This window comes from Osmerus eperlanus, chromosome 1 (genome assembly GCF_963692335.1).
Source record: "Osmerus eperlanus chromosome 1, fOsmEpe2.1, whole genome shotgun sequence".
In the NCBI taxonomy this organism is placed as follows: Eukaryota; Metazoa; Chordata; class Actinopteri; order Osmeriformes; family Osmeridae; genus Osmerus; species Osmerus eperlanus.
The window spans coordinates 19216596-19229469 of record NC_085018.1 but is presented as its reverse complement, the minus strand read 5'-3'; the positions used below and the strand labels follow the sequence as shown (position 1 = coordinate 19229469).

At 39.8% G+C, this 12874-nt stretch overlaps 2 protein-coding genes across 2 annotated transcripts; both read right to left on the bottom strand.

Annotated features, from left to right (window-relative positions):
- Positions 1-3757: 3757 nt before the first annotated feature.
- On the bottom strand, positions 3758-6075 carry il10 (interleukin 10). The gene is given in 4 exon segments (XM_062475266.1): positions 3758-4143; positions 4240-4302; positions 5321-5482; positions 5671-6075. Coding segments are annotated over 4 exon segments (882 nt in total). The 3' UTR covers positions 3758-3891.
- Positions 6076-9646: 3571 nt separating this feature from the next.
- il19l (interleukin 19 like) lies at positions 9647-10955 on the bottom strand. The gene is made up of 5 exons (XM_062475150.1): positions 10797-10955; positions 10630-10692; positions 10176-10328; positions 9963-10025; positions 9647-9770 (listed from the first exon to the last, which is right to left on the bottom strand). The coding sequence occupies exons 1-5, from the start codon at positions 10953-10955 to the stop codon at positions 9663-9665; spliced, it is 546 nt and encodes a 181-aa protein (XP_062331134.1). The 3' UTR covers positions 9647-9662.
- Positions 10956-12874: the final 1919 nt, after the last annotated feature.

Below are 12874 nucleotides of genomic sequence, written 5' to 3'. Positions count from 1 at the left end.
GAAGGGTTGACTTTGTTTATTACACGAGCTCGGATCATGTGACTTCCCCACGACAGAGTGGTCAGCATGAGTGAAGAACAGGTCTCACAGACGTCCCTTTATATAATGGCTGGACAGTACAAATATAGTGACCACAAAACATGACCTAAGCAGGACAAACTCCAGTAATGGTGCACATTGGAAGTGGCACACAGCTGATAACGTCATAACTAGTATAAGTCAGTTTCTGCATATTTCCTGCTCACGGTCTCCCGAGAGTCTGACCCTAGTGCATACCATATTCCGTATGCGGCCTGTAAGGGGCCTCACTGTATGGCCTCTTGACCTCAGCAAAGGACAGTCTTATGTAAAACTCTGCGTATCACTTACTAAACTAGAGCGGGTACAATTTCTGGAAAAATGTGTGCTTGTGGCCGCTGCAGCTGTGGCCACAAGTTTATTGAACTACATCACAATTGTGATCACAATGGTTCAATAATAATTGTTTCAATTAATATAAAATGTCTCAAAACATATTTTTAGGAAGAATTTTCATGGGTGAGAGTTGTCATTGGTGTACTTAACAATGAACATTTCTGTATCTTTTAAATAAGTATTTATACTTATTACTGGTATTGGTGTATACCAACACTGGGGGGGTCTTAGTAGCTTCTGTGTCTCTACAGAGCACAACCACTCACAGAACCCAACGGGCAGAAGGACCCAGGGACTTAAATGCAGACCATTGGTTGTCTGGCAAATGTGCCTGTGTCTATAAAGAAACAAAATATACCACCGCCACCACCTATAAGACCTATCGTTCGTTGTTGGTCCCCACTGAACCAGGCTTGTGTTGGACAGGCCTTTTTCTTCTTCTACTTTCCGGAAGTCGAGAAGCCTTGCTTACAAAATAAACATTGTCAATATCTGACAAAGGTTATCTGACTAGAAATATTTGTACAAATTTAAATCTAAATGTATGTTACAATCCCTAGCCAATCCATTCCAGAAAAAGTAAAGACTTCCTTCAGGACATTCTGCTCCGATCCGACTCTTTGTAATCTTACACAAGAGCAAGCATAATTGTGCTGATTATTCCTGCATTTATTTTATTCCGCGTGTGCTGTAATGCATATTGTCAAGTACTAATATTTTTCTAATAAAAAAAGTATTACCTTTCAAATGACTGAAATACACATTTGACAATTATTTTAAAAAATGGCCACTGCACTTTGACCTTTCGATTGACACCTCATTAGACCCAATGGGAGCTTCCATGCCCTGTCCATAGCCTTATAAAGCCAACTAGGTGGCTCCCAAAATGTGTGCATCCTTCTAAGTACCACTTTTCATTAGAGACAACAATTATGGAAAGTAATACCTTTTTATTCTAAGTATTTGACCTTGATTACCAAGGGTCCTTTTGGATTCTCCAAATTGCCTTAAAAACAAAATGCCTGTATGTACCCTTAGAAAAACATGTGTAAAATATGAATGTCTTGTGGTATTATATTTGCCTTTTGACTTGGATTAGGTATGGCTTCATGCTGTAGTCCCATTATGTCTTCCAGCTAATACCTCCCACCTAATAGGCCTCTTCAGGCATCTGAAATCAAAATGTAGGTGGAAATAAAAACCTTCAATTTCATTGCCTTAAAGCTTCTATTACTCAAAACCAGTAGGACTTACAGGGATCCTGACAAAAGGGTAAAGCACTTCAGTGTCACCTTTCACAGGAGACCACAACCATGCATGTACTCCAAATTGTTCAAGAACAGGTTTCAATTTACTTTGGGTACGCCTTGTTTAGGCGTTTTAGGCAAATTTGAAAGGATTCAAGTCACTTTTTCGACACAGCATACTACAGTCATTGGCATTCAGAGATTGACAGAAAGAAGGATCAGAGGAAATGTTGCCATTGATAAATCTATGAGAAGTCCTCATTTCTTATGGTTGATGTCATATGTCATAAAAGGTTATTTCTGATAATTAAAATGATCTGTCTCTAAATTGACTGTGGAAACAATGAGCTGCATGTTAAGTACAATTGTTTTCCCATGTGATCTCACAGTAAGGTGTCACATCATGTTTGCAATGAAGTGCAAGTTACAGCAGCAATGATGGCAGAAAAACATGATTACCTTTTGCAGCCTCTGCAATTTGAGTCCTATTGACGTCATCAGGAGAACACGAAACTGGAAAGTTACTTTCTCAGCTGTTATGAAGCTGTTATGAAGTATTACTGTACGGTGTTATTGCTCTCTTATTTTAACTTTTCAGGAAATAAATATGTAGAACACAAAGTTAATTATTTATAAAGGGTATGTATTTGCAGCAAGAAAGTGAACAATGTGCCAAGTAGAGAGTGGAGGATAAAAGAGAAACCATGAAAGAATTAGGGACAGGCTTACACTTATCAAACACATATTAAACACTGTAAACAGATCAAAGAAACTGTCAAGGAAAGGGAGGAATTTGTGAGAAGGTATGCACAAGGATAATTTGAAATAAGACCAACTAACAGCTGTTTTCTTTTCAAGTAGTCCTCAATAATTAGGTACGGCTTCATTTTTAATAGTTACTGACAGTAATCTATAGGCCTATACACAATCAACACTTCTGGTAATCCATATATAAAACACAATGGTGATTCATTTGCATAATGTGATTATTGACAAGTTTTTGAGCAACAGAGAGAAGATGTCCGTTAATGTTGCAGTTCTTTTCTGTGTGTATCTGGATTGCTCCCTCACAGTCATCCATCTCTCTCTATCTGACATGGCAGACCTCAGCAAGCTAACATCTCACCCACATTATGGATCAGGTGGGGCTCCTCCCCCAAAAGGAGCGAGGGTGGTGGTCCAGAACCACAGCTGTAGCTTCCAGAATCGCTGACCTTGTTAGAATAGGTATCCAAGGTCAGCTGCAGACTGTACACATAAATGTACGTGTGGCTGTATTAGAAATTGATTGATTGATCAGCACCCTGACTTGATACCATTATTACAACTCTGACTGTTGAGTCATTACTTACTACAACACCATCATCCATTTGAAATGTGTCAGAGCAGTGTCTGTGGAGTGGACTGACTCAACTGCAGAATATCATTGCAAGAGAAACTGCACAGAAACTGATTAAACTCATTTCAATAAACAATTACTATCAAAAGTGTGAGCTGTGTGTCAACACTGTCTTTATTATCACATCAATGCAACTTTCAAAAAAGAACACACCAACTACAAGAGTCAAAAGGTGCATGAATGTTCTTGCGTGTATGTGTGTGCATGTGTATGCATTTGTGCTTTAAGGACAAGCTGACAAATGGTTGTTACCGTAAAGTACAGGGAGCTGCTGGTAAGTGGTGTATTCGGGTCACGTTTGAGGTTAGAGCTTGCTTGGTTTGACACATTATGTTATAGTGTGCTTCCCCCAAATTGCATTGCAGGATGTTCTAAGTACCATAGCAGTTAGCCCAACCACCCTTGATTATTGATTGGTGACATGGATGCTCAGCTACATAAAAACCATTGTAGCAGTTACAAATTTTGTTATATTATGTGCTTCAGACTAAACAGGTAACCTTTGACAAATATTGTCAATGCTGATGTTGACATTAATAGATTGACATGTTATGAACATATGAAAATATTTATTTTTTTAGCAAACACTTTGCAAAATATAAAAATACATTTGTACCAAATAAATACATTTAACAAAAGGAAGATGACGATCATTAGGATTTCATCTCAAAACATGTAAACAGAACTGTGTCCCAGTAGTTCATGGTAGTACGGATTGCATTCACATGCAGTTACTTAAACAAAGAATGTGACTCAATATGACTCAGTAAGCAATACAGAAAAAGTTGTCCTTAGGACAAATGCACTTTAAAATATCAAGTTCAATTCACATCAGACAAAGAAGAGGTTGGCTGTATGCTGGTAGAGAGAAGCAGCCATAGATAAGAACAAAGTTGTATCTTTGTTTTTCATTAAAGTAACACTTAGAACAATTAACACAACCCCAGTCAGTGTGATAAAGGTTAAACTTAGTGGCACTGTCAGTGATCAATGTTTCCTTCGTTTAGATGCCAAGTATGTCTCAATGTGGTTGAAGAACAAGTCCAGCTCTCCCATGGCTTTGTACAGACCTTTGTTCTGCATCTGCAGATAGGTAGATAGAAAACCTGTTAACTGACATGCACACACTACACACACACTACTCACACAGTTCCTTCAAGCTGTGTGAGACTCACTCACCTTGTTATAGGTGGAAATGAACTCTGTAATGTCAAATGGTTTCTTGCAGGAAAAATAATGTCTCTGTAAGGAGAGAAAGAGAGAACATGGGGAAGCAAGATTGTGGTCAGTGTTATTTGTCACAACATCAACAAAAACATGTAACACTTGATCACATTATTTCATGTTTCATGGACACAAAGAAAGCTGAACAGATCTATCTTGCAGAGTTTCAGGAGCACTTTGATGCAATGTCAGCTCTGGTTGGATCTTCACGTCTTAAACTGCTGATGTAATGTGTGGTATGAGAAGACCATAGTCTTCTTACACACACTCTCGGTCTCTGTCTCTCTCTCTCACACACACACACACACACACACACTCTCCTCCTTTCTTACCCACAAACGATTTTCAAGCGTGGGAACTTAGTTTTGGATGCAGTTCAACTAAGGATGTCTACATATTGTAGGCGTTTGTGTTTGGGGTTAGAAGTTTGCGGTCAGGGAGACATTCCTGCTATATTAGAACCAGGGAGGGGAAACACTACAACAATTACCCAGGGCTCTAAACAAATTCTAAGCCATGGTAAACACCTGTTGTAAGAACCATTGATCTCTGGATTATCATAAAACCTTGCAATATCATCACCACAAGATAAGCAGCACAAGTGTGTAAAATACTTGATGATGACAATATACCCAGGTGTGTTCTGGGGGAATCTAGCCTAGTTTCTGACAGTCGCACTGACACGCCAGCTATTAACTAGCTATTTACAGCTGCATACATTATTATCTGTCCCTACGGTCCTCAATTAAGTCATTGGAAGAAGTCTCATTAAGGCATTGTATGTAATTCTTGAAAACATAATTTATCTTTTTATTGAAATACAATTAAATCCCATTTAGCCTATTGCTGTACTGCTGACATCTAGAGGCGTCTATGAAAAAACATTCCCACGGAAGCACAAACCAGCTCTCTTCAACATGGACCGGCAGCGTAGAACAGATTAATTGACAAGTGAGGTAGGCAACTATTTACGTAATGCGACTTAAACATTCAAGGTTAGGTATTGTAGTTTAAATTGTTTTTAAAAGACACTTACACATTGCATAAGCTCCTTCTTGAGATCGTTAAGTATGTTTCCAATGGAGTCGATGGGAGATTTGAAATCGTTATCATTCGTCGTTCCGCTGATAGCTTTTGGCAACACAGTGTCCAGATAGAACTTCAATAGGTTGTCCATAATGTGACATCCAGACGGAGTCTGTGGAGGGATGGCGAACACGTTACAGTCATGTTTCGCTGGGACTGTGAAGCGTGGATAACCCAACTGACTGAATTGGGTTACGTCCCTCCTACGTTAAACCTACTGTGAAGAGTATTGTTTCAAGGTCTAAGTGAAGTCTTGAACGCATTATAATCTATGAGCATACAGTTCAGTAGGCTACTCACTTGAAGACTGTTTTCAAAACTGTCGTTTAGGAGGGAATTCTCCAGTTCATCATTGGCTTCCTGCAAAAAGAACAAATTGCATTATTACAAATCCCAGTCATAGAGACATCTCACTGCACCACTTCCATGAAGACAGCCTAGATGGAGACATGCTCTGAACAGATGATGCCTGTAGAAATTAGATTTGTTCTGACAAAAGCAGCACACACACTGGACTAATAGTGCTGTAGTACTTACATAGTAGTCTCTGATCTTGGAGAAGGATGCACGCAGCTCCTTGAGCCTAGCAGGGAAGTCCTCTACAAAGGAGCAGCAGCGGTCAGAGCACACCACACGAGAGGTGAGGGCATGGCCACACATACACAGTGCAGCCAGGAAAGACAAGAGTGAAGAGTATGGAGTCATCCTGGAGTCTGGTTCTGCACGAAATGCTGGATATAGAGCAGTCTGGAGAGCTCTTGGATGGAGACGTGGATGGTCCTGGAGCTGAACAGTGGGTCTTCTGGATGCAGGCAGGAACCCTACAAAGTGGAGACTCGGGTCAAGGTCAGAGTTTCTTCTTGAAGAGAGGTTGATGAAAAGCAAGTATACACTCTGGACCAGATACAGACCTCTATATATACACACAGTATAAAGTACAATGTAAATTACAAAAATTCCTTCACCTTTATTCATTTCCTGAGGGAGGGAGTTCCTGTAAGTATTTTGGGGTACTGATACGTCATTGGCTTGGTCACATAGGAAACGTACTCCTCCACGAGCATTTTCTTGGTGTGTTTGCAAAAATATCGTTTTGCTTATTATGATGTAACTGCATTTAATAATACCATCAATTTAATAATATCATCACTAAGTGATGTTGTGGCTTGAATTAATTTTGCCAACAATTGGTACACAGTGCCAGTATGGTATTATGATATTGACATTAGCACTTTGAGATTTGTTTCAAATGTAAAGTGCGTTACAAATCAAATGTATTATTATTATTATTTATTATTATTATACAAAGTCTAAAGTAACTTATATAATTTACTATTTTATCTCAAATCATAAATCCTTTATCCAATGAGGTTTCACTTTTTTTTTCTCAAATAAGATCCGTATATGTTTATTTTATGCACCTTCCTGCTACAGTAAATTCTGTGTTTGTGTAAACTTACATGGCAATGTAAGCAATGATGTTTACCAACACCCTTATTGGTGCTCTCTGTCAGGTGGTGACTTGTTGGGGTTTCTAAGAGAGAAAAAGGAAAGATGTAGAGGATGTCTGTTGTTGCCTCCTTTTCTTTGCTATCATCTTATATTTTGGGCGCTAGGAACTTCCTCTGAGTGTATGTGCATGTGCATGTGTGTGGGTTGGCGGGTTGGCTGTCAGCTGTATGCCACCCCCCGGCAGGTGGAGATGACAGAAACTGAGGAAGTTGAGAAGTTGAAAGATAGAGAGAGAGGTGACATAAGAACATTACACAGCAAATTCTGTGGTCCGGGGTCAATTTTACCCCTGAAGATTTCCCCTTCTAGATTTCTGGGAAGTTAATACAATTCTTCTAAACCTCTTCTATTGTCACCCATATCTGTGAGTCTATTGTTACATTTTTTCATGAACTTTTCAGTATTTCTTACCATTTGTTTCTCTTTGACAAGTGTACGGCTCTTGTAATTAACATCTACTGGGGTCCCAATGGGATCTGTGTTCACTGTTACTGTTCTCTCCATGCGATTTACTGGCTTGGTCAAGTCACGTGGCCTCTCATTAACACTATGCCCACCTTCCGCCACACAGGTTTGTCAGAGAATTACTTCGTGTTTGGCTGACATCTCTTCGTGGATGTCTTACTACCGCATCTTCTCAAAACTTTTTTCGCTATGAATAACGATGGCAAAACTCTTGTAATTTGTTTTCTGCAAAAATAAAAAATAGCACTTGTTACAGAACAATCATGGTCTGGTGTCATTGTCCTGTCATTGCCCTGTCATTGCACAATGATAGTGATGCAACAACACATCATCCACTACTGCTCAACAAGCAGTAGTCCATTGGCCACCCTGCCTGGACTTTACCCCCTACCCTCTGCCTTCCCCTGCACCAGGTGTTCAATCCTCGTCCTTAGGGTCCGCTGTCCTGTATGTTTTAGATGTTTACCTGCTCCAGCATACCTGATTCCAATGAATGGTCGTTATCACAACCCCATTCATTGGAATCAGGTGTGTTGGAGCAGGATTGAGGATCCTGAAGACCAGGAATGAACCAGAACACCCCTGCCCTACACCCTGCCCTACACCCTGCCCTACACCCTGCCCTACACCCTGCCCTACACCCTGCCCTACACCCTGCCCTACACCCTGCCCTACACCCTGCCCTACACCCTGCCCTACACCCTGCCCTACACCCTGCCACCAGTTCACATGCTGCACCCATATCAGACTATACCCCCACCCAAAACTAGGAATTATTATTACAAATGTATATTATTTATCAGAGGTTAAGATAGGTTGCTATGGATTGTTAAGAGGATCAAGACCAAACAATTATAATATACCTGTACTTGTTACAAATGGCACTAAACTTAAATTTGATTTATAAGCAGTCTGTCAGACACAAATAATCTGGACCATCTATTTTAGTGTCTGCAGTAACAGCCCATCAGGCCCTAGCATTACAACTCATCTCTCTGTGTGACAGCAGCTTTGACAGCTGTATTGTAAAGAATGGCAGCATGATGTGAATGAAAGTGTGTATGTATTTATCGGAGTGTTAAGAGGTCATTTGTATTAGCTGACAGTGATTCAGTCTACTTTATTTGAGTTTTATACAACATTCTTGATGTTATTTTGTTCTGTGTGTATGTTCCTGCTGAAACATTACATCCTGTGTTCTGTAACACACTGTAAGGGTTTCCTTTCTCACCAGCACTCCTGTGTAGCTGGAATGCTAAAATCAGATTTTCCTGGAAGTTGTTACATCACTATGTAATCTACAACTCTGTGTCACATTAGTTCCCTTCAAGGTCACTGACACACACACGCACACACTGATTCTGACTGGTGTTAAACCATTGATATCCCCCCCCCCCCCCCGGACCCTTAAAAAAAAATTGTACATCTCCTTTAGTTTAACTATGTAACTATGTAGTGTTGACACACATTAATCCCCCTATGAATGGCACAACTTGGCCCAGTTTACCATTTCAACTTGACAAGTATGTAGCAATCAACTGAGGGACTGTCCTGAGGGATTTGGGGTCAGTAAAAACATATATATTAGTCAACTGGAACTGACCTTTTACCTCTTGGACACTCCTTATGCTGACCATGACAGTTGGACGGAGAACAAAAATAATGTGAGCTTGTAAATGTTCTGTTTCCTTGTGGTTACAAGTTGTAACCACAAGGAAACATAAAACTGTTACATAAACACTGCTGATTATGACACCTCATAATTTCCTGCTGTTAATCATCCAAATTTTGACTTGTAGTGCGAGAGTGCTCAGTTTCGAGACATCATCTAACTGAATGAAAATACGCAACGGTTCCTTGAGGTCAATTGATACATAACAATAAATCTAGTGAGAGATTATTTTGTAGTTCCCCAAAATGTTCCGGTATTAACCAGCCAGTACTACGTGCTGCTTTTCTGTTCTTTTTACAACCACTAGATGTCAGTAGCATGTATTTCTGTTTCCAGGTATACCAGATGTAAAGGTACTGAATGGGGGTATGGGAAAATGAAACAACAACATCAGTTAATCTAATAAAATACAAATCAAATACAAATCAAATACAAAAATAGTTTTATTGCAATCTATACCAATGTATAGTGATGTAAGGACATGGCCACACTTTAAATGTCCCTATGTTTTTCAACAGAACACATTGTACATACATTAAATGTTCAGAAAACAATAAATATCAAATGAAATAAATAACATTTTAATAATTTATAATATATTCTTTAGCTTAGTACATTCTCAGGCCTGATCTATCTCTCTCTGTTATGGCGATGAAGGGTGTGTGTGTGTGTGAGGACCAAGACCCTCCAGCCACTCCAGGACAGAGTCCAGCTCCCCCAAAGCCTTCAGTGCTGCCTGCTGCACTCCTAGCTGTGGAGACAGAGAGAAAGAGAAGGGGAGGTAGAGACGAAGGGAGGTAAATAACAAGAGTTTAGACAGGGAGGTAGAAAGAAAGGGCGAGAGCAACAGAGATGCATTATATCTAGATACATTAATTATATATTTCTCTCTATATAGTCTATATATCTCTATATATCTCCTGTCACAGGCATATGTAGTTACCTTCTCAAAGTCAGTATTTAGGGAGTCCAGCCTGCTTCTGGTATTCTCTCCACAGTGGCAATGCTGCACAGCACCGAGACAGGTGCAGTAGAGGGAACAGAAAACTGGGTTTGACTTGGTTTGACACAAACACAGATACAGAAAACACTTAGAGAATACATTTCTATGATGTGTTCTATTTATGTCAGCGCGAGTGTGAGTGTGATCACTCACACACAGTTTGAGGTCTCTCTTAATGGTGATGAAGGCATTAGCCAGCGCACTGATGGTACGGCGGTCCTGGGGATGAGAGGAGGCGTGGCTGGTGAACACTCTCTCCACGTAGAAGCGCAGCAGCAGACGCAGGAAACAGCATGTCTCCCCCTCCTGGACAGCAGATGGCATTACAGGTCAGAATACTAAACAGGATGTCTCCCCCTCCTGGACAGCAGATGGCATTACAGGTCAGAATACTATCACTGGTAGACTGTTATGACTTTGAGACGATGGATACGAGAGGATATAGAACAAAAGTCCACTTTATCATGTTAAATTCAGGGTGACATTCATGTCAAAGTCCAAAATTCTCAATAATAATAGAAGAGCTATACAGGCACACACAGGCAATCTAACAAGTTAGGGGACTTCTTTATTGTCATTGCCAAATTGTGGTACCAGTGGTACTCACCTGCATATTCTTCATCACTGCTCCTCTCAGTAATCTCATGTCCATGTTACTGTCTTCTGCAATCTGAAACATACAGAAAATTGTTTTGTCTTAGATTCTTTGTGTGTGTGTCTGTGTGTGTCTGTGTGTGTCTGTGTGTGTGTGTGTGTGTGTGTGTGTGAGCTTACCACGCTTGCCCGTATCTCAGAGTAGTGTTTGCGTAGTTCATGTGTGTGTGCACTGACAGTGCAGCTGCCTAGGTGTACCCTGAGGCCCATGGCACATCCTGTTAGACAGAACAGCACGAGGAGGAACCGGGAGCAGGAGGACTCTGACAACACCTTCATCACCATGACAACCTGACAGGGAGACAGGATCGCTGACATCAAATCATACACTTAAGGTTGCTGTTTGAATTTATAATAGGTTCTTTGAAACACTGCTTTAACCAATATGGTATAGAATTGTATTTCACTATTTATCAGTGTTCTGCTGGATAAATTGAACAAAACAACCTCTATAGAGATGAAAAGTTAATCCTGTGTTTTATTGGTGAATGACAGAGTCTGTTTATTACAAAATTGCTTTGTTGTTGAAACAGTGAGAAGGCCTAGGGAATCAATAGTTTCTTCAGAAACCACTCTTGCCATAACTTAATCATCCTTCTCCAGTCTCCACACCAGTCACTGGACTGTGGTGGCAGACCACAGTTGTCAACCAACATGTCGGACAACAGACCATTAACAATCTTCCAACTCTTTCTTCTGAGATGTAACTCACCTGGACACTAGACTTCAACTCCTAACGATTTCACACTTTCAGCATCATATTGGCAAATGTCCAGTAATGCATATTCACAACATCCACACAACATTCAAACATGAACTTTGAACATTTGAGTCACCAACTACAGGTCCCCATAGAACCCAGATGTGCAGGTGTCCTGCCTTACCTTGAGTATGTTTTTGCAGTGTGTTCTCTGTCTTGGAACTGTGTGTGTGTCCATGCTGATTCTCAGGTCTCTTATAGGGTAAGGATGGATGGGGAATTCACCCAGATACACACACATACCTTAGCAGAAGGAAATACAGAGGTGATGCAAACAGGAAAGTATCACTTCAATATCATTTGGTTTCATGAAAGAGGAAGGAGCTATGGTTATTTTGGGATTTCATAAATAGCATTCCTGTATGCATCAGGTCATGTGTTCTCCAGTATGAATTGTCTTTATTGTATCAAGACATTTAGAATTTCCCAATGGGATTTAAAGTTTTGAATATGAGTTATACAATTTTTTAATAGTTTTTTGGGCATATGTTTTTTAGAGGTCTCCATCATCTGTTACCATAGAAACCTTCCTTGGGTTGTTACACACAAAATATTATACAACACATTACATTTAGTTGACCTGATGTTCATCCTTGTCATACCACTGCTAACTTTCCATATATCATTTTAAAATGTTTATTATATCCAGATTGTACATTACACTATTACACTGTATATCTGTTTGAAAAGATTTCGTCCATTTATTTAATTTCATGATCTTCATGATAAAGATTCCATCTTCAGGAATATTGTAATGTTTTTCAAGTTTCAAGGGCTGGACAATACATTTAGTAAGAAAACACCTTCATATTGTAATTTAACTGATGCCTTTTCTTGTATTTTAAATGTGAGGAGGGCTTTGGTGAGGGGGATCCAAATTCAAACTACTATTGGTATTGGCAAATTAGGCTCAGGCCATAAAACAATTTTTGTTCACAATTCTGTTCAAGATGGTCTTTTCCATCATATATCCTTTGGCTTCATGCTGTCTCACGCTGGCTTAAAGAGGCAAGTCGGGAATTTATTTTTGACACGTGCCCTGTACATTTCCCAGCAGCAATAGGTGATGTCACACACTAGCCTCACTCGTAAGTAACAGGTAGTTGAGTCAGGCACCTGCAGAGCAGGTTGGGTCCCTTCTGAGAGCCAGTTTAGTAGGCTAGGTAACCAGTATGGTTTAATCGGAAACAGCCTACCGGTACAGCGCCAGGAATCAGTGACAATGTCAATGAATGTCAAAACTGTGTCAGTCTATCAATGGAAGTGACTGTTTATCAGCAAATTAATATAATCCTTCATAATCTCCTTAATATACAGTATATTTTGCTAAAGTTCATTATAGAATAAAAAAAACTCGAGATTTATACTGAAAAATAAAAGAATGACAATATTTTATACTGAAAAATTAAAGAGTGAAAATAATATAAAGCAGCTTTAC